Source organism: Schistocerca serialis, chromosome 9, assembly GCF_023864345.2.
Source record: "Schistocerca serialis cubense isolate TAMUIC-IGC-003099 chromosome 9, iqSchSeri2.2, whole genome shotgun sequence".
NCBI classification, from domain to species: Eukaryota; Metazoa; Arthropoda; class Insecta; order Orthoptera; family Acrididae; genus Schistocerca; species Schistocerca serialis.
The window spans coordinates 283,554,177-283,576,981 of NC_064646.1; the positions used below are offsets into that span (position 1 = coordinate 283,554,177).

Consider the following 22,805-nt stretch of genomic DNA (forward strand, 5'->3'; position numbering starts at 1 on the left):
CTTCCTTAGTGCCCACACGCACTCTTTTTCTCACCTTTGATAGAGTGGTGTTTCCATCCAAGATCAAACAGGCTGTGAGGTTCTCATGGTCTAACCATACATTCTGAACCTGATGCTCTACTACCAATGTCATTATTTCAACCATACTCGAATGTCTTGCCGACACACGGCCAAATGTGTAACCTGTGGTAGGAATGCGCATGAGGGTGACTGTCCACCTCCCTCTCCCTGCTGTATCAGCTGCAATGGCAACCATGCCACTTCCTCTTGAGATTGTCCTGTGTACCTCGATGAGCGGGCTGTCCAGGAGATCCCGGTAAAGGAAAAAATTTCCTTACCCAGTTGCTCGCGAGTTATTGGCTAGTTGCAAACCCTGCGTTTTACAGTCTGGCACTTATAGTACTGTTCATGCTACATCTCACTCCCGGAGGACATAGCCACACGCAGACATAATAACCAAATTCGGCTCTGAGGTTGTGAAATCACCCTGTGTCATGGTAGCATTGCAGTCTCCTCATCCAGCTGTGCAACAAGCTATCAAACTCTCGCCTCTCAGCTACACAACCGGCCAACACCTGAGTCTTCCTCTGCCAACCAGAAAGGCTCGAAGAAGTCCTACAAACGCAAACGGTCTTCTCCTTCGCCGACTCGAAGATCCTTTTCGGCAGTGTTGCCATGTGATACCTTTGCCCGGCCTGCCTCCATGTTGCCGGTGCGCACCCCCAACCGTTTTTCTGCGTAGGACTCCACAGGCCAAAAGCAGAAGAAAGCTGACACTTCTGTGGACCTCATGGAGCAGGATCCTCGTGCCTTAGTGTCCTGTAGCAGCGAGTCTTCACAGGCTAGCACTCGGCAGCTGCCAAGGGACACCAATCCATTTTTTCCTCATCATGACACTCTTCTAGCGGTATGTTCCTGGCTTTCAATCCAACAAAGGGGATTTGTGGCTGCTTTTAGAACTGCAGTATCCACTTGTACTCTGCCTTCAGGAAACAAAATTGTGTCCTCTTGACGACTTTGAGCTTTCGCATTTCTTCCTGTCCATTTTGACCTTCCGCCCAAGGATTCCATTTCATGGGGGAGTCATGCTGATCATATGGAATGACGTTCATAGTCAACCAATCTTCCTGACTACCCAGCTTGAAGCTGTTGCAGTTTGCCTTTTCCTTCCTCACTTGACCTTTCCCCTTGTATCATTTACATCCCCCCATTATTCGATGTCGCCAGTGCCATCTTCCTCCAGCTTATTGGGCAGCTACCTCACCCATTTCTGCTGCCCACCATCCCATTTGGGGTTCTCCCAGAACCTGTCTGAGAGGTGCCCTCTTGGCTGACATTCTTAATCAACTTAACCTTTTCTGCCTTAACACAGGAACTCCCACGTTCCTTTAAGACTCCTCATACACCTATTCCTATATGGACCTATCCTTCTGCACTGACCATCTTGCCCATTGTTTTGAGTGGTCTGTTCTTTCTGTCACCTACTCGAGCGACCTTTTCCCATGTGCTGTCTATTTGCTGACTCCTGCACACCCAAATCGCAGATTACTAAGGCCGACTGGAGGCTGTACTCCCCCCTGGTGACCTTTGACGAACACGATTTCTCCAGTTTATTGACCAGGTGGAATATCTTACAAACATTAACTTAACTGCTGCAGAACGTTCTATTCCTCAGCCTTCCTCTTTACTACACCATATCTTGGTCCCTTGATGGACTTAAGCGTGCCGCGACACAATTCGCGCACAGAGATGTGCTCTCTGTGTTTTTAACTGTCATGCTATGGCAGCAAACTGCATTCACGATATCCAGATGTGTGCACAGTGTTGTCCTGTTTCTTGGGATAGCAAAAAAGCCAGCTGGGTTTCATTCACTAGTTCTTTTAACAGTCCCACCCCCTCTTCCGTCATGTGGGCCAACCTCCGATAGCTCACTGGGACCAAGGTCCATTCCCCAGTTTCCGGCCTGACAATAGCAGGCAATGCCATCATCAACCCTATTGCTATCTCCAACACCTTGGGCAACCATTTTACGGAAATTTCAAGCTCCTCCCACTATCACCCTGCCTTCCGCCATTGGAAACGAGTGGAGGAGGCTCAGGCGATACCCTTCTCTTCTCAGAATCGTGAGTGTTACAATGCCACATTTACTATGGGGGTGCTAGATCATGCTCTCACTTCATCCAGTTCGTTTGCCCCAGGGCCAAACACTATTCACATTCGGATGTTGCAGCACCTTTCTCTTGCAGGCAAGCACTTTCTACTTAATAGATACAACCGCATCTGGGCAGAGGGCAAGTTTCCCAGACACTGTACAGTGAGGATTTAGAGCACGCCATTCTGTAGTTGACCATCTTTTCACTTTGTCCACCCTTGTCATGAATGGTTTTCTGCAGAAATCCCAGACTGTGCACATGTTTTTCAATTTGAAGAAAGCGTACGACACCTGCTGGAAGACTAGTATCCTTCGTACTCTCTACACATGGGGCTTCTGTGGCTGCCTACCCCGTTTCCTTGAGGAATTTTTAAAAGACCAAGTTTCAAAGTATGCGTGGGTTCTGCCTTGTCGGACACCTTTATCCAGGAAAACGATGTGCCTCAGTGTTCCCCCCCCCCTGAGCAAATGTTGTCTTTGCTATCGTCATTAACCCTATAATGCCCTGTCTCCTGCTGGGCATCTCCGGCTCCCTTTTTGTTGGCAATTTTGCACACTATTGCAGTTGTTCATAGACCTGTCTCATTGAGTGGCATCTTCAGCAATGTCTTGATTGTCTTTACTCATGGAGCTTTCACAATGGCTTTCATTTTTCCTATGCCAAAACCGTTTGTATGAACTTCTGGGAGCACAGTTGGTTTCTCCCACCACCTTTACATCGTGGGCCTGTTACTCTTCCATTGGCTGAAACTTTGAAATTCCTGGGTCTCATGCTCGATAGGAAACTCTCTTGGTCTTCCCACATGTCTTACTTGGCAGCCCGCTGTACTCAGTCCTTCAATCCCCTGTGTGTCTTCAATGGTACCTCCTGGGGTACAGATCGAACCATCCTCCACCTTTTGTACTTGTCCCTTCTCCATTCAAAACTATAGACTATGGGTGCTTTGTTTATGCATCTGCATGTCTGTCCCTCTTATGCTCTCTCAGTACTATCCACCATTGTGGCATCCATTTGCCCACTGGCACCTTTTGCACTAGTCTGGTTGAGAGTCCGTATGCAGAAGCTGCTGAACTACTGCTGTGACTTCCTCCTCAGCAGATATTCATGCCATTTGTCTGCCATGCATGGCCACCCATCCTATGCCTCCTTCTTCGATGACTCCTTTGATCGCCAGTATGGGGCGCATCCCTCTTCTCTGTTACCTCCTGTAGTTCGCTTTTGGCTCTTTCTCCAGCAGATTAACTTCACACTCCCTGCAACTTTCCTGGTGGGTGTGGACCCTTCTCCACCTTGGCTTCATGTGGCGGCCCATGTACACCTTGGCCTTCATTCACTGCCTAAGGACAATACACCAGCCTTGCTCTGTCGCCTTCAGTTTCACAACTTTCACTTGGAATTTCACAGTATTACCTTTACGTACACCGATCACGGCGTCGGGCGTGCCTTCGTTGTTGGTGCTGACATTTTTTTGGTATTGGCTTCTGGCACACTGCTCAGTATTTACAGCAGAGCTCTTTGCCCTTTATCAGGCCACGGAGTACATCCGATGACCCAGGCTTTTCAATTGTGTCATCTGCTCAGACTCTCTCAACACCCTTCAAAGCCTCTGTACACAGTGCACTGTCCACCTATTAGTGCAGCGGGTCCAGCAAAGCTTGCACCTGCTCACTCTTGATGGAGCCCCTGTGATGTTTATGTGGGTTCCTGGTCATGTCGGTCTGACAGGAAACAAGGATGCTGATGCTGCTGCCAAGGCTGCAGTCCTCATACCTCAGCCCACTAGTTCTTACATTCCCATTGATTATCTATCTCTGTGTTGCCATCTGTCAAGAGATGGTGTGACTTTGGCATCGCCACTGTTCCTCCCGTCATGGGAATAAGCTCTGGGTTATTAAGCCTCTCTGAGCGTCTTGGATGACCACCTTTTGCCCCTCCTACCTTGAGGTCATTTTAACTACATTGCGTTTTGGGCACTGTCTTTTTAGCCATCATCATTTGTTAAGTCGTGCTCCCCCAACACTTTGTGCACATTGTGCCCAACTTTTAACTGTCCACATTTCCTGATGGAATGCCTTTTTTTTTACCAGTTATGTTCCTGTTTGAATTTGCCATCTGAGATATCAGCTGTTTTAGTGAACAACGAGCGGGCTGCCGACCGCATTTCACTTTTTATCCATTGTAGCAATACGGCGAAGGCCATTTAATTTTTAGTTCTGGATCTCTATTTCTCTATTAAGTATTTTATAAACCTTTCTCCAAGTCCCTGGCACATACGACCCTAGTTGTTTTTGTGCCCTAAAACAAAACAAAACTGAACTGGAGAGAAATACGGAAGTCCTTATTTTTTTTGTCTATTTATGTCTTCATTTACCCTTGAGATCTCAGAGTTTGTCAGGGAAAAATGCTAAAACTTGTCTGGAAATCAGGGAATTTCACTTGGGGAAACCTGTGGCAACCCTGATGAGTCTCTGTGTCAGTGCCATTGCTTTTGCCGGTAGGTCTTCTTTGGTTGCTCAAACTATCAGTCTTGATAGGATTGGAAATCTCTCTACCATTCACTCACTCACTTTGTTCAGTGTAAAACATTTATTTATATGTTCATTCATTCATTGATTCACGCGATCAGGCCCAGTGGTCTGCGCGCCACCACGGTTAGAGCTCTCCATCTGTCTCTGTCTTCTGCTATCTGTCTCCTGTTTTCCATGACTTCCAGCCACAACAAGTCTTCTTTCACTCCATCAGTCCACCTCGTTCTAGGTCTTCCCACTGGTCTGCTGTTTGACGGGATCCAGTCCATTGCAGTTTTGGGCCACCTTGTTGCCTTCATTCTAACTTCATGTTCAGCCCATTGCAGTCTTTTGCTTTTCATCACTCCCAAGATGTTAGACTGCTTGTACAACTCTTCTAATTCTGTGTTATGGCATCTTCTCCATTCTCCAGTAATCTGATCTCGGACTGTTCCAAATATTTTCCTGAGGACCTTCCTTTCAAATGTAAGCCCTCGGTTAAGGTTTTGGTTTTGAATGTTCCAGGTTTGAGAACCATAAAGTACTACTGGCATTATTAATGTCTTATACAACCATAGCTTTAGTTGTTGAGAGACACTTCTACATGTCTAGAGAGTGATAGCATCTGTTTCTCACCTGCAGTCATGCTTTTGTCTCTGTTTCAGTTGATGTTACTTCTGTAAAAATTGATCCGAGATATTTGAACCTTTCACATGCTTATACCTGGTGTGGTTCACAATTAAATCTTGAGAGTTTTGAATCTTTCTTCCTATGGTTATATACTCAGTCTTTTCAGAGCTAATTTGTAGACCAATGCTAGCTGCCATCAACTCCAAGGTCTGGATACTTTTTTTCAGATCTTCTTGAATGCATGCTAATGGTGCAATGTTGTCTGCATAGGCCAGATATGTAATGTGTTCATTGCCAATTTGAATGCCCTGGAAGTTTTCTTTGTTAAAATCCCACATTTCTTTCTCAAGGGCCAGGTTGAAGAGGACAGGTGATAATAGCCCATCACTTTGGTGTAGTCCTGTTGCAACTTGGAAGCTTTGTCTTTTTCTTGTGCACCTTAACTTTAAGTTTTGTGTCATTTAGGCATACCTCTACCAGTTTGACCAATTTCTTTGGCATACCAAGCTCTGTCATAGTTCTAATCAGGCTAGGTCTATGTATACTTCCTGCCTTCTTCAACTCTACAAACAGGAGCTGTATCTCTCGGCTGTATTCGTTCATTTTTTCACGGACTTGTTTTAGGACAAAAATCTGGTTCGTGGTTGATTGCATGCTTGAAAACCTCCAATTATGTCTGTTGCTAGAGGTTTTATTTGATCTAATAGGCAGTTGGAGAAGATCTTATAACAGATGTTGAGTAGCGCATGCCTCTATAGTTGTCACATAATGATTTGTCTTTCTTTTTGTATATGGGGCATATCACAGCTACCTTCCATTCCTTTGGTATTTCATGTTTTGCCTAAATTTGCTCGATTAGCTTGTGGATTTTGAAACAGAGGATTTTGTCTCCAGCCTTGAGAAGCTCAACGGAAATTCCGTCCTCTCCTGGACTTTTACCATTCTTAAGGTTTTTTTATTTGGTTCCTTATCTCTTCAATGATGGGTGGAGGATATTCTGAGTCTACTGTTACTGGGTCATCAAACTCGAGTAGTTCGGTCAGCTCATCAGAGTTTAATAATTCTCTGAAGTATTCCACCCATCTTCCCCCAATGTTTTGATCTTCTGTTAACATTCTTCCATGGGCATCTTTTATGAGTTCGTGTTGATGGTATGTCCTTCCTTTAAAACTTTTCACTTTTCTATGAAGCTCTTTATACCTATTTCCATGAAAGTCTTGTTGAGCTTCCTCCATGATGCTTTTTACATATTTTCTCCTTGCTTTCCTCATGGTGGCTTGTGTCTGCTGTTGTATTTCTTCGATCTTTGATTTTTATTCTTCCTGCATATTACAAGGCTATTACAAATGATTGAAGCGATTTCATAAATTCACTGTAGCTCCATTCATTGACATATGGTCACGACACACTACAGATACGTAGAAAAACTCATAAAGTTTTGTTCGGCTGAAGCCGCACTTCAGGTTTCTGCCGCCAGAGCGCTCGAGAGTGCAGTGAGACAAAATGGCGACAGGAGCCGAGAAAGCGTATGCCATGCTTGAAATGCACTCACATCAGTCAGTCATAACAGTGCAACGACACTTCAGGACGAAGTTCAACAAAGATCCACCAACTGCTAACTCCATTCGGCGATGGTATGCGCAGTTTAAAGCTTCTGGATGCCTCTGTAAGGGGAAATCAACGGGTCGGCCTGCAGTGAGCGAAGAAACGGTTGAACGCGTGCGGGCAAGTTTCACGCGTAGCCCGCGGAAGTCAACGAATAAAGCAAGCAGGGAGCTAAACGTACCACAGCCGACGGTTTGGAAAATCTTATGGAAAAGGCTAAAGCAGAAGCCTTACCGTTTACAATTGCTACAAGCCCTGACACCCGATGACAAAGTCAAATGCTTTGAATTTTCGGCGCGGTTGCAACAGCTCATGGAAACTTGTTTCCAGTGATGAAGCAACATTTTTTCTTAATGGTGAAGTGTTTAAACCTCCTCTACCAAGAAATGTGCCAGAATTGCGAGCTTGCATCAACGATGCTTTCGAACTCATTGATGGGAACATGCTGCGCCGAGTGTGGGAGGAACTTGATTATCGGCTTGACGTCTGCGGAATCACTGAAGGGGCACATATCGAACATTTGTGAATGCCTAAAAAAACTTTTTGAGTTTTTGTATGTGTGTGCAGAGCATTGTGAAAATATCTCAAATAATAAAGTTATTGTAGAGCTGTGAAATCGCTTCAATCATTTGTAATAACCCTGTACTTTGTATCCACAGTAATTTGGCCCATTGTCTCTCCCTGATGGCTTCCTCACACTCCTCATCAAACCACACTCTTTTTTCCCTTAGTTCACTTAGGGATTACTTCTTGGACTGTTTCTTTAATGGTCTCTGCAATCGCCTTCCAGTTCTGATCTTCCACAGTATATCCTTCCTCATCATTCAAAGCCTCAAAACAGTTTGTCAGTGCCATCTTGAAAGTTCTTCTTATATTATCTTTAATCATACTCTCCTGGTAACATCAAGTGACTGTTTGCATTCTTTTGTACTTCCTGGCTCTCCATATTGTTTTCATCGTTCCCCTGACAAGGAAGTGGTCTGATCCACGTTCTGCGCCTCTTGCCCTTTTGACATTTTGTATCCACTTCTTTATTCTCGTCTCTACAATTAGATGGTCTATTTGTTTCACTGTCTTCCCATCTGGAGAAACCCAGGTTTCTTCATTTATTCTCTTCCTGTCGAAATCAGTACTACATATAAACAAGCCTTTTGCAGTCCCAAAGCTAACCAGCCTAGTGCCGTTATTACTGCTCTCATCATGTAAACTGTGCTTTCTGATGGTCCTCGTGAAGGCTACTTCTTTCCCTATTTTTGCATTAGTTTTGTAATGTTCACTTGGTACATTGTCTAAAACTGTTTCTAATTCCTCATAGAAAATATCTTTTTTGTTGTCATTGCTTTCTTCGTTTGGGGCATGACAATTTACATATGAGAGTAGGACAGGTTGGTAGCTCATCGCCAACCCGCAACCTGGAGGACCAGGGTTTTTCATTTGGGGTTTCCTCCTGTAGAAAGATTGGCTTCTCCATGCCTGAGATCTTTTTGCCGTTTTGTACATATATCAGGGAATGACAGGAAAGTGATATGCTGAGGACAGGTTTGGGATAGAGAACGGCACTGATAGGTCGTTGTGAGACACACTTTGTCTGGCTCCTCCCCTTTGGCCTGTCTGGCTTGGGTGATCCTGCTGGTAGCTATGCTACCGCTGGCGTAGCACTCCAGATATGGAGCACGCAAACCTCCTCGCCCACACAAACAGTGCTATATTAAGGTGGTATTCCCGGAGGAAGTGTATTTATTTATTTATCCATTCAGGGATCATCTTACATACAACCTATCATTGCTCAAAAAATATTCTGGATTAATTTGTAGATGTGAGAATGTTCCTGAATTAGCATGGCATATTGTTGATTGCAGTATATGTCACAGTGATACGAACTGAGGAAAAAAGCTCTCAATACTGTGGGCTTTGCACCAATAACTTTTTAGATTGTTTTGGAGTCTAAAAATGCTCACTAAGGCTTATAAGTCACCAAAAGGCACTTGGTCCCACTGAGATCCACATGGAGTGTCTTGACTACAAAATATTATGTATCTGATTTGTAGAGCCTTGTCTTTAATTTTGAATACTTTGTTTTGGGCCTAATTTGTCACATCTTTGTCATAGCCTGCCTGAAAGTCAATAGCAGGAAGGACCAGAGTTTTACCTACTATATGAGTTACCCAGTATTGGGGTTGTGGCTACATTTACATTTTGCTGGAGAGAAGCAAATGTTTTGTCACACACGGGTGATCTTTGGAATGGTATCCCAGCTGTAGCTCATTTAGCGGAGTCATCATGTTGGCTGTAACCAAACATAATTCTGTCAGTCACATATCTTTTACACTGAGAATGTGACTTACATATTTAGTTTGGCTGTGGAAAAACATACACATAATACAATTGCACTTTAATCTAGCTTGTAATGAGCAGACATAGTCCTTAGATTCAATGATGGGTTCTGCTAATGAGTGCCTGTGGCAACTTATATTGGCCAGGTAATTAGAGTAATGTGTTAAATGCGGTAAGGACTTCTGAAAGATAATGGGTGCACTCTCTACCTCAACTAGTGGTTTTTGTATTATTGTAAACATAATGATGTGTTGACTAGTACCATTAATTTACATTTGTCATCCAATTAGAATTACAAATGTGCATCTTTCGATCAAATTTTTGAAAATTTTTTTCTGCGAGCTTGCTTGGAAAGTAGTTGTTTTGTATGGGAAATGAGGTAGGTGTCAGTAATGTTTTGTAAAGAATGAAGGGCCACCAAACAGCTACATTTTTTGAAGACCAGTTTTGGAAAATCGTGTTTCTGCTATCAATATTGTGCGAGGAAGGAAATATTATTATGTCAATAATAAAAGGTACAAAAATACATACATTTTTAATATACACACACAGCATTGATTTAGTGCTTACTGTCCATTACAAAATTGATTACACAACTTGGATTATACAATTGTGAACCCACTTCTAGCATCTACCATGCAGTGCTTCAAAATAAATGTCAGTAATGTAATGAGCTTGTGCCATAAACTTTAATCATGTAACCTTAAGGACCCATTTTGTTTTGTCTCAAAGACTATAGGAGTTGCCATCAGTATAAAATTTGGGCCTTAAACTGAAAAGCTGCAAAAATTTCGTAAATAGATCTCACCGTGACGAAAAACGTCTTTGCTTTAATGACTTCCAACCCAAAACGCGTATCATATCTGTCATACTCTCTCCACTATTACGTGACAATACAAAACGAGCTGCCCTTTTTTGCACCCTTTCGATGTCCTCCGTCAATCCCACCTGGTAAGGATCTCACACTGCGCAGCAATATCCTAACAGAGGACGAACGAGTGTAGTGTAAGCTGTCTCTTTAGTGGACTTGTTGCATCTTCTAAGTGTCCTGCCTATTAAACGCAACCTTTGGCTCGCCTTCCCCACAGTATTATCTATGTGGTCTTTCCAACTGAAGTTGTTCGTAATTTTAACACCCAGGTACTTAGTTGAATTGACAGCCTTGAGAATTGTACTATTTATCGAGTAATCAAATACCAACGGATTTCTTTTGGAACTCATGTGGATCACCTCACACTTTTCATTATTTAGCGTCAACTGCCACCTGCCACACCATACAGCAATCTTTTCTAAATCGCTTTGCAACTGATACTGGTCTTCGGATGACCTTACTGGACGGTAAATTACAGCATCATCTGCGAACAACCTAAGAGAACTGCTCAGATTGTCACCCAGGTCATTTATATAGATCAGGAACAGCAGAGGCCCCAGGACGCTTCCCTGGGGAACACCTGATATCACTTCAGTTTTACTCGATGATTTGCCGTCTATTAGTACGAACTGCGACCTTCCTGACAGGAAATCACGAATTCAGTTGCACAACTGAGACGATACCCCATAGGCTTGATTAGAAGTCGCTTGTGAGGAACGGTGTCAAAAGCTTTCCGGAAATCTAGAAATACGGAATCAACTTGAGATCCCCTGTCGATAGCGGCCATTACTTCATGCGAATAAAGAGCTAGCTGCGTTGCACAAGAACGATGTTTTCTGAAACCATACTGATTATGTATCAATAGATCGTTCTCATCGAGGTGATTCATAATGTTTTTTTAATACAGTATATGCTCCAAAACCATACTGCAAACCGACGTCAATGATATAGGTCTGTAGTTCGATGGATTACTCCTACTACCCTTCTTAAACACTGGTGCGACTTGCGCAATTTTCCAATCTGTAGGTACAGATCTATCGGTGAGCGAGCGGTTGTATATGATTGCTAAGTAGGGAGCTATTGTATCAGCGTAATCTGAAAGGAACCTAATCGGTATACAATCTGGACCTGAAGACTTGCCCATATCAAGCGATTTGAGTTGTTTCGCAACCACTAAGGTATCTACTTCTAAGAAACTCATGCTAACAGCTATTCGTGTTTCAAATTCTGAAATATTCCATTCATCTTCCTGGGGAAGGAATTTCGGAAAACTGCGTTCAATAACTCCGCTTTAGCGGTACAGTCATTGGTAACAGTACCATCGGCACTGTGCAGCGAAGGTATTGACTGCGTCTTGCCGCTTGTGTACTTTACATACGACCAGAATTTCTTCGGATTTCCTACCAAATTTTGAACAATGTTTTGTTGTGGAACCTATTAAAGGCATCTCGCATTGAAGTCCGTGCATGATTGGCATGCTCTGGTAATCAAACAGTTCAAATTTGTTGTTTGTTTGAGATAACTGTATGGGTTCTAAGCTTCTTCATTTAGCAATATAGCCCCTGCATTTGTACTGTTGTGGAACTTAATCATGTTGTTGTGAGTTAGAAGCACTATTTACAGTTGATTGGGCTTATCACTGCCTGGATAATATAGAATTGTCAAAAAAGATCATATCCATTTCTTCTAGGTTCTGTGTTTGAATCTGCATTCTATAGTTGCTGTGACATTACATTAGCTCTACACCAAAATTTTGATAACTGCTGCACATTGTGTGGCAGCGAGGGCTTGTTGATGTTGTATGAAGCTCAAAAGAATCAGGGCATGACAGATAAAAAACAAATCTGTGGAACTTTCGCCTTTGAAAATATTGATACTGAATTTGCTAGTGTGTGTTTCTAGTTAATTTGCATTCTAGTTAATTAGCATTATAAGATGGCAAGACACAGCAGGATATCAGCTGACTAGTTGGTTTGTTCTGCTGGTGTCAAAGACTGCTTTATTCTTGATCTGATGTTCAGATGAGGAAGTGGGTAAGTATCAATGACTACGTGAATAGAATTCAAAAACACTTATTTTTTGTGAAACCTATCTGTCTGTATTCAACACTTGTTCAAATACTTGTGCAATAAAGAACATGATTTATGATAAAGAACCTTACTAGTTTGGTGATTCATGCCTGTTTTGTCTAGGGTGTACTTTAATTGAGGCATACTTTAACATGTATTCATATACCACAATAGATAAATATTTAATCTTTTTTATTCAGTACTTACATTTTACAACTATAACAATAACAATGAGCTTTACAGGACATTACTATATTCCTCATATCATCAGCCTCATTAATAATCATTTCATTTAACAGCTGTTGTCCTGTATATGTGTTGCATCAGCACATGAACGGGAACTCAAGACTGAAGAAGCACATGTAAAAGCAGAGTTAGCAACAATCTCAATGATTGATGAATTTGCGAAATATGCTCGAATGCAACGTAAACTTAACAAAATTCAGAATGAATTGAAAACTGTAGGTAAGTGTTCAATATATAAAGAATACTTGTCTCTATTTTCTGTGTATTAAGAAGAAGGATATTATTTGAGACGTTCTACTCAGTATAGCAGTTCTTTTTCCCTACTCCCAAAGGGAATGTACTTCTTATTAACATATTTCTTTCTGTGCTTGAGAAAATTGTCAATTAGCAAACTAAGTCATATAATAATTATAGCCTTAAGGCGAAATACTGCAATATTTCAATACACTTCACAATATTGATAGAGGTATGTATTGTATCTGTCTCCACTTGAGACAGCTCCCATAAAAAGTTAAAAATAAACTTTAGAATAATACTGTTGTTTTTAATTAAAACTTTGTGTGTGGTAAATCACATCATGTGAGGAATCCTTATATATGTGGAATGAGTCAAGATATAGTTTGTCACTAAGACACAGCTATTAGAAACTGCCTCCGTAGACTGCAGCAGTGATGATTCATTGATGACAAGTAGCTTATATTATATATTAAGGACAATGGTTATACTCTTATTTAAACCTAAAAAGATCACAAACTTTTGCCTTTCATATTTAGAACGACAGCCTTTACTTTGGAGATGGAAAAATGAGCAGCTGATTTTCCAGTTACAATATATAGTTGTTGCTCATTTATTGCTATAAACATAACAATTATATGAATATGCTGATACCTTCAGTCCAAAGATTAGTTTGACACAGATGTTCAGACTAGTTTATCTTATGCAAGCCTCTTATCTTTGCATAGCTATTGCAATCTACAATAATTTGAAGGTGATTAGTGTATCCAAGTCTTGGTCTCCCTGTAAAATTTAATTCCTCGCCATCACCTCATTCAATTTGACAACATTCCATTTCCCCCCATGAACCATGGACCTTGCCGTTGGTGGGGAGGCTTGTGTGCCTCAGCGATACAGATAGCTGTACCATAGGCGCAACCACAACGGAGGGGTATCTGTTGAGAGGCCAGACAAACGTGTGGTTCCTGAAGAGGGGCAGCAGCCTTTTCAGTAGTTGCAAGGGCAACAGTCTGGATGATTCACTGATCTGGCCTTGTAACAATAACCAAAACGGCCTTGCTGTGCTGGTACTGCGAATGGCTGAAAGCAAGGGGAAACTACGGCCGTAATTTTTCCCGAGGGCACGCAGCTTTACTGTATGATTAAATGATGATGGCGTCCTCTTGCGTAAAATATTCCAGAGGTAAAATAGTCCCCCATTCGGATCTCCGGGCAGGGACTACTCGAGGATGTTGCTATCAGGAGAAAGAAAACTGGCGTACTACGGATCGGAGCGTGGAATGTCAGACCACTTAATCGGGCAGGTAGGTTAGAAAATTTAAAAAGGGAAATGGATAGGTTAAAGTTAGATATAGTAGGAATTAGTGAAGTTCGGTGGCAGGAGGAACAAGACTTCTGGTCAGGTGCCTACAGGGCTATAAACACACAATCAAGTAGGGGTAATGCAGGAGTAGGTTTAATAATGAATAGGAAAATAGGAATGCGGGTAAGCTACTACAAACAGCATAGTGAATGCATTATTGTGGCCAAGATAGATACGAAGCCCACACCTACTACAGTAGTACATGTTTATATGCCAACTAGCTCTGCAGATGACAAAGAAATTGAAGAAATGTATGATGAAATAAAAGAAATTATTCAGATAGTGAAGGGTGACGAAAATTTAATAGTCATGGGTGACTGGAATTCGGTAGTAGGAAAAGGGAGAGAAGGAAACGTAGTAGGTGAATATGGATTGAGGCTAAGAAATGAAAGAGGAAGCTGCCTGGTAGAATTTTGCACAGAGCACAACTTAATCATAGCTAACACTTGGTTTAAGAATCATGAAAGAAGGTTGTATACATGGAAGAACCCGGGAGATACTAAAAGGTATCAGATAGATTATAGAATGGTAAGACAGAGATTTAGGAACCAGGTTTTAAATTGTAAGACATTTCCAGGGGCAGATGTGGACTCTGACCACAATCTATTGGTTATGACCTGTAGATTAAAACTGAAGAAACTGCAAAAAGGTGGGAATTTAAGGAGATGGGACCTGGATAACCAGAGGTTGTACAGAGTTTCAGGGAGAGCATAAGGGAACAATTGACAGGAATGGGGGAAAGAAATACAGTAGAAGAAGAATGGGTAGCTTTGAGGGATGAAGTAGTGAAGGCAGCAGAGGATCAAGGAGGTAAAAAGACGAGGGCTAGAAGAAATCCTTGGGTAACAGAAGAAATATTGAATTTATTTGATGAAAGGAGAAAATATAAAAATGCAGTAAATGATGCAGGCAAAAAGGAATACAAACGCCTCAAAAATGAGATCGACAGGAAGTGCAAAATGGCTAAGCAGGGATGGCTAGAGGACAAATGTAAGGATGTAGAGGCTTATCTTACTAGGGGTAAGATAAATACTGCCTACAGGAAAATTAAAGAGACCTTTGGAGATAAGAGAATCACTTGTATGAACATCAAGAGCTCAGATTGAAACCCAGTTCTAAGCAAAGAAGGGAAAGCAGAAAGGTGGAAGGAGTATATAGAAGGTCTATACAAGGGCGATGTACTTGAGGACAATATTATGGAAATGGAAGAGGATGTAGATGAAGATGAAATGGGAGATACAATACTGCCTGAAGAGTTTGACAGAGCACTGAAAGACCTGAGTTGAAACAAGGCCCCAGGAGTAGACAACATTCCATTGGAACTACTGACAGCCTTGGGAGAGCCAGTCCTGACAAAACTCTACCATCTGGTGAGCAAGATGTATGAAACAGGCGAAATACCCTCAGACTTCAAGAAGAATATAATAATTCCAATCCCAAAGAAAGCAGTTGTTGACTTACGTGAAAATTACCGGACAATCAGTTTAATAAGCCACAGCTGCAAAATACTAACACGAATTCTTTACAGACGAATGGAAAAACTAGTAGAAGCCGACCTCGGGGAAGATCAGTTTGGATTCTGTAGAAATACTGGAACACGTGAGGCAATACTGACCTTACGACTTATCTTAGAAGAAGGATTAAGGAGAGGCAAACCTACGTTTCTAGCATTTGTAGACTTAGAGAAAGCTTTTGACAATGTTGAGTGGAATACTCTCTTTCAAACTGTAAAGGTGGCAGGGGTAAAACACAGGGAGCGAAAGGCTATTTATAATTTGTACAGAAACCAGATGGCAGTTATAAGAGTCGAGGGACATGGAAGGGAAGCAGTTGTTGGGAAGGGAGTAAGACAGGGTTGTAGCTTCTCCCCGATGTTATTCAATCTGTATATTGAGCAAGCAGTAAAGGAAACAAAAGAAAAATTCGGAGTAGGTATTAAAATCCATGGAGAAGAAATAAAAACTTTGAGGTTCGCTGATGACATTGTAATTCTGTCAGAGACAGCAAAGGACTTGGAAGAGCAGTTGAATGGAATGGATAGCGTCTTGAAAGGAGAATATAAGATGAACATCAACAAAAGCAAAACAAGGATAATGGAATGTAGTCGAATTAAGTCGGGTGATGCTGAGAGAATTAGATTAGGAAATGAGACACTTAAAGTAGTAAAGGAGTTTTGCTATTTGGGGAGCAAAATAACTGATGATGGTCGAAGTAGAGAGGATATAAAATGTAGACTGGCAATGGCAAGGAAAGCATTTCTGAAGAAGAGAAATTTGTTAACATCGAGTATAGATTTAAGTGTCAGGAAGTCGTTTCTGAAAGTATTTGTATGGAGTGTGGCCTTGTATGGAAGTGAAACATGGACGATAAATAGTTCGGACAGGAAGAGAATAGAAGCTTTCGAAATGTGGTGCTGCAGAAGAATGCTGAAGATTAGAAGGGTAGATCACATAACTAATGAGGAGGTATTGAATAGGATTGGGGAGAAGAGAAGTTTGTGGCACAACTTGACCAGAAGAAGGGATCGGTTGGTAGGACATGTTCTGAGGCATCAAGGGATCACCAATTTAGTATTCGAGGGCAGCGTGGAGGGTAAAAATCGTAGAGGGAGACCAAGAGATGAATACACTAAGCAGATTCAGAAGGATGTTGGTTGCAGTAGGTACTGGGAGATGAAGAAGCTTGCACAGGATAGAGTAGCATGGAGAGCTGCATCAAACCAGTCTCAGGACTGAAGACCACAACAACAACAACAACAACAACATTCCATTTATCTTATAACCTCTTTTCAAGACTCTACCCCTTTGCTATCTTTGGAAGAATTACAATGTTATTGGCAAACCCCAAAGATTTTACTTTTTCTCACAGAACTTCAATTTTCTATTTTATGTTTTTTCTTGGTTTTCTTTACTACTTGCTCAGTATACAGGTTTAATAATGTACCGGATAGGCTACAAATCTGCTTCCCTTTCATGCTCTTAGGCTCTTATAGCTGCAGTCTAATTTCTGTACAAAATGTAAATAACGTTTTGCTGCCTACATTTTGTGCCTGCTATCTTCAGAATTTCAAAGAGTGTACACTGGTACCTATTTCTTTCTGTTTGTATGGAGACAAAGTTATAATGAACATAATTTATTCCAGTGATGAGTCCTTATGCAATTATAGCTCATTTTTGTTTAATGAATACCTTGTTGACCTTAGGTTCATTGCTCCATGCGATTCTCGTATAAAGTTAATTAGATAGTGATAGTACTCAAAGGAAGCTAGTATTTTTTCCACAGTGGTGAGAGATGATTCTATAGTCAAAACACATTGAACTGGGTTTTAATGGCCAGCATTCAGTTTGGTTGTTCCATTTTGATTTGTTGTCTATCTTTACACTAAGAAATTTTACACATGCAAATTGTCTGTCTGGTGAAGTATCGTCTAGTGACTAAGAAAATCTTTATTTCTGGGACCTTTGACCTCTGTGTTTACTGTGCATTTATACGAGGTGGATTTTAGTAAGAATAAGTCTTAAGCTGTTCGTTGTTAGCCGGTAGGCAATATATGCAGGAGAGGAAAAGTTCTGAATCTCATTGAACATTAAAAATATTATTTCTTTTCTCAGTTGGACATTATTTGTACTTCTCTATTACTCTCTTTTAATGTCACATGCTCAATATTTATTTCACTATAATATTGTATTGATATACTGTGCAAAAGTGCAAGACCAAATGCAAAAGTGCAAGGCCAAGAATGGCGCAATAATTATGCCTGGGAAGAGTCAGTTACAATACTTCCTTTGTAGCGAACATATCAGCACTTGATTATGTACGATTCACATGTATTGTCATTGCTGTCACTACATGCTGCAAAAAGAAAAGCAGGAGGGAGCAGCTATAGGCAAAAAAGTGGCATGGAAAGTGTTCTACATATGGCCATACTACCACACTAAAAGAAATTGCAACACAGCCAGATGACTGTTGGAATTTTTTAAGGATGAAAGAGAAATCTTCCATCAAATTGGTGAACTTTGTTACACCATCTATGCACAGAAAAGATACTGTTCATGCACTCATTGGATTTCACTTTCCACAATGCTGGAAGTGATCTATAAATCTGAAATTTTTGTAGGGGACTGGTTGTTAAAGCTGTAATGTATTTCTGCAATAAATAACTAAGGCTTTAAAACAAACAAATAAGCAGTTGCAGTGTTATTTCCTTGAGCTTAAACACTTTTGTCAAATGTTTCTACACTTAATTCTGAGTAAGTATTAAATATATAATCAAGCTACTCACAGCTGCTCTCAGTGGCAACAGACTGTCTGTCCTTGGCTCAAGCAGTCCTTCTGCACTGTGTTTGCAGTTACAGGCCCCATTGTTTATGCCTGACCAACCACAAATCTGGTTTGTAGTCTTGAAAAACACAGTAACTGACCTACGGGCATGCTCTGCTTATAGCAGCGTACAGAGATAGACACAACGAACACATATGTCAACCCACAACAACCATCAGTTAAGAGCAGCAACAAAGAAAACATTGTGACTTCATCCGAGCTGTTACAAATACATAGAAGCTAAACGTGCTTGTGGTGAAACCTGAACCTCCAGCATGTAATCTAGAAGATCTTCCATAGTTAAAGAATAATTGCCATGGTAGTAAATCTACTCTAAATGCCACGAAAAGAAGTATGAAGTTGGAAAAAAGAAAAGGAGCCAGTACAAGGTAAAAACCAAGATTTAACAATGTCTTCCACGGAAAGGGAATTGGAACTGTTAAAATGGAAATAGAAAAATTTCAAAGGGGAAGGGCTTATCTCTGAAAATCATGTGAGGTCAGGGTTGCCACAAGTTCTGGAAATCAGGGAATTTAAGGGAAATCATTGAAATATCAGGAAAATTTGAAAAAAAAAAAACATTGGAAAAATCTAGTTTTTATCTCAGTAGATGAAATGGTTTGTTTAGTGAGATGTCATGCATAGTCACTGGCTGGGCGCAGCTGAGTATGTGAGCCACTTCCCGAATCCCTCATTCTTATTGCTTCTTCCCTTTCTGCCACTCCCCTCAGCTTTCAGTCAGTGCTGCCACCACTTCTTGCTGCTAGCCTGGCAACTGCGGATGAGAGGCAGGGAGGTGTCAGGAGAGGTTTGTTTGGATATGATTCTCAGAGACTGTTGATGCAGCGGCCAGAGACAGCGGTCATGTGTGCATGAGTTGTGTCTGAATGATTGTGTGAATGTGTGTGTGCTCTCATTTTCTGACAAAGGCTATGGCCAAAAATTTAGTTGTGAGAGTGTGACTGTCTTTTCATGTGCCTGTCTGCAGCTCAGTAATCATCTTTACGGTGAGTTGCAACCAATCCTCATTAGTATCGATTTTCAGAGTATTCACACAAGTTATCTATTGCATGGATTGATCACTTCAGTATCATTTTGTCAACATGGTGTCTGTGACATGTAAGTAGCTGGCCACATCAGTGGTCTTCTATGACAGGCCAAAATAGCAGGCCATTTCTGCGGGTATCTCTATCAGATCGGGCCTGCCAATCTGAAGCCCCAAATTTCCCACTAATGTGCAGGCCCTGCCCATCAAATCTAATCTCAACAATCTGACTGCAGCCCAGGTCTATTTGTGTGTGGTGTAATGTGCCAGATTTTCGTGGTTTATCCGTGGACTCAGGACTGCGGTCCTCCTCGGCAGGCCAGAGGCCACATGTAATGCATTTCAGGAATTGCAGCTGTCTCACCGCAAGAACATTGTACAGTGTGGCATTTTATAGACATTTTATTTATTCTAGTACATTTTGGCACTTTGAAAGTAGATTATACACACATCAAAAAAAGTATTGCATCAACCCGGTTCCCAGAACTCCTGAAGATAAGAGTTGGATATTGTATCACAGACACAGTCCCTTTGACTGTTTAGAGATGTCACTAAACCTTCCCCAAGGTGTAAACAACCATCCATGAACAATGCCTATGAAATGGAGGGGGTGTAACAGCCAATAAGTTCCAATCATTCCACCAGGAAGGGGTACACGGCTCGTGTTGTCTGTAGTTCAACCATGCCTAGACGGTCAATACCAAGGTTCGATCACATCTGCATTATTACTTTCTGCCAGGAAGGGCTCTCAGCAAGGGAAGTGTCCAGGCATCTTGGAGTGAACCAAAACGATGTTGTTTGGACATCGAGGAGATACAGAAAGACAGGAACTGTCGATGATATGCCTCACTCAGGCCACCCAAGGATGCAGTGGATGACCGCTACCTATGGATTATGGCTCGGAGGAACCCTGACAGCAGTGCCACCATGTTGAATAACGCTTTTTATGCAGCCACAGGATGTCATGTTACGACTCAAACTGTTTGCAATAGGCTGCATGATGCGCAACTACACTCCCGACGTCCATGGCAAGGTCCATCTTTGCAACCACGACACCATGCAGCGTGGTACAGATGGGCCCAATAACATGCTGAATGGACCACTCAGGATTGGCATCACGTTCTCTTTACTGATGAGTTTCGCATATGCCTTCAACCAGATAATCATCGGAGACATGTTTGGAGGCAATCCAGCTAGGATGAACGCCTTAGACACACTGTCCAGCGAGTGCAGCAAGGTGGAGATTCCCTGCTGTTTTGGGGTGCCATTATGTGGGGCTGACGTATGCCATTGGTGGTCATGGACAGCACCATAATGGCTGTACAATATGTGAAAGCCATCCTCCGACCGTTAGTGCAACTGTATTGGCGAGGCATTCATGTTCATGGACAACAGTTCGCGCCCCCATCTACATCTACATCTACATTTATACTCCGCAAGCCACCCAACGGTGTGTGGCGGAGGGCACTTTACGTGCCACTGTCATTACCTCCCTTTCCTGTTCCAGTCGCGTATGGTTTGCGGGAAGAACGACTGTCTAAAGCCTCCGTACGCGCTCTAATCTCTCTAATTTTACATTCGTGATCTCCTCGGGAGGTATAAGTAGGGGGAAGCAATATATTCGATACCTCATCCGGAAACGCACCCTCTCGAAACCTGGCGAGCAAGCTACACTGCGATGCAGAGCGGCTCTCTTGCAGAATCTGCCACTTGAGTTTGTTAAACATCTCCGTAACGCTATCACGGTTACCAAATAACCCTGTGACGAAACGCGCCGCTCTTCTTTGGATCTTCTCTATCTCCTCCGTCAACCCGATCTGGTACGGATCCCACACTGATGAGCAATACTCAAGTATAGGTCGAACGAGTGTTTTGTAAGCCACCTCCTTTGTTGATGGACTACATTTTCTAAGGACTCTCCCAATGAATCTCAACCTGGTACCCGCCTTACCAACAATTAATTTTATATGATCATTCCACTTCAAATCTTTCCGCACGCATACTCCCAGATATTTTACAGAAGTAACTGCTACCAGTGTTTGTTCCGCTATCATGTAATCATACAATAAAGGCTCCTTCTTTCTATGTATTCGCAATACATTACATTTTTCTATGTTAAGGGTCAGTTGCCACTCCCTGCACCAAGTGCCTATCCGCTGCAGATCTTCCTGCATTTCGCTACAATTTTCTAATGCTGCAACTTCTCTGTATACTACAGAATCATCCGCGAAAAGCCGCATGGGACTTCCGACACTATCTGCTAGGTCATTTATATATATTGTGAAAAGCAGTGGCCCCATAACACTCCCCTGTGGCACGCCAGAGGTTACTTTAACGTCTGTATATGTCTCTCCATTGATAACAACATGCTGTGTTCTGTTTGCTAAAAGCTCTTCAATCCAGCCACACAGCTGGTCTGATATTCCGTAGGCTCTTTGTTTATCAGGCGACAGTGCGGAACTGTATCGAACGCCTTCCGGAAGTCAAGAAAAATAGCGTCTACCTGGGAGCCTGTATCTAATATTTTCTGGGTCTCATGAACAAATAAAGCGAGTTGGGTCTCACACGATCGCTGTTTCCAGAATCCATGTTGATTCCTACTTACTAGATTCTGGGTTTCCAAAAACGACATGATACTCGAGCAAAAAACATGTTCTAAAATTCTACAACAGATCGACGTCAGAGATATAGGTCTATAGTTTTCCGCATCTGCTCGACGACCCTTCTTGAAGACTGGGACTACCTGTACTCTTTTCCACTCATTTGGAACCTTCCATTCCTCTAGAGACTTGCGGTACACGGCTGTTAGAAGGGGGGCAAGTTCTTTCGCGTACTCTGTGTAGAATCGAATTGGTATCCCGTCAGGTCCAGTGGACTTTCCTCTGTTGAGTGATTCCAGTTGCTTTTCTATTCCTTGGACACTTATTTCGATGTCAGCCATTTTTTCGTTTGTGCGAGGATTTAGAGAAGGAACTGCAGTGCGGTCTTCCTCTGTGAAACAGCTTTGGAAAAAGGTGTTTAGTATTTCAGCTTTATGCATGTCATCCTCTGTTTCAATGCCATCATCATTCCGGAGTGTCTGGGTATGCTGTTTCGAGCCACTTACTGATTTAACGTAAGACCAGAACTTCCTAGGATTTTCTGTCAAGTTGGTACATAGAATTTTACTTTCGAATTCACTGAACGCTTCACACATAGCCCTCCTTACGCTAACTTTGACATTGTTTAGCTTCTGTTTGTCTGAGAGGTTTTGGCTGCGTTTAAACTTAGAGTGAAGCTCTCTTTGCTTTCGCAGTAGTTTCCTAACTTTGTTGTTGTACCACGGTGGGTTTTTCCTGTCCCTCACAGTTTTACTCGGCACGTACCTGTCTAAAACGCATTTTACGATTGCCTTGAACTTTTTCCATAAACACTCAACATTGTCAATG

At 42.0% G+C, this 22,805-nt stretch overlaps 1 protein-coding gene across 2 annotated transcripts in view; it reads left to right on the forward strand.

Annotated features, from left to right (window-relative positions):
- Positions 1 to 22,805, forward strand: part of LOC126418801 (guided entry of tail-anchored proteins factor 1-like) — a 110,446-nt gene that overhangs the window by 61,802 nt on the left and 25,839 nt on the right. For both annotated transcript variants that reach the window (XM_050085736.1, XM_050085735.1), the window contains exon 2: positions 12,469 to 12,634. In XM_050085736.1, the coding sequence (XP_049941693.1) occupies positions 12,469 to 12,634 (166 nt within the window). The remainder of the gene's footprint in view (positions 1 to 12,468; positions 12,635 to 22,805) is intronic.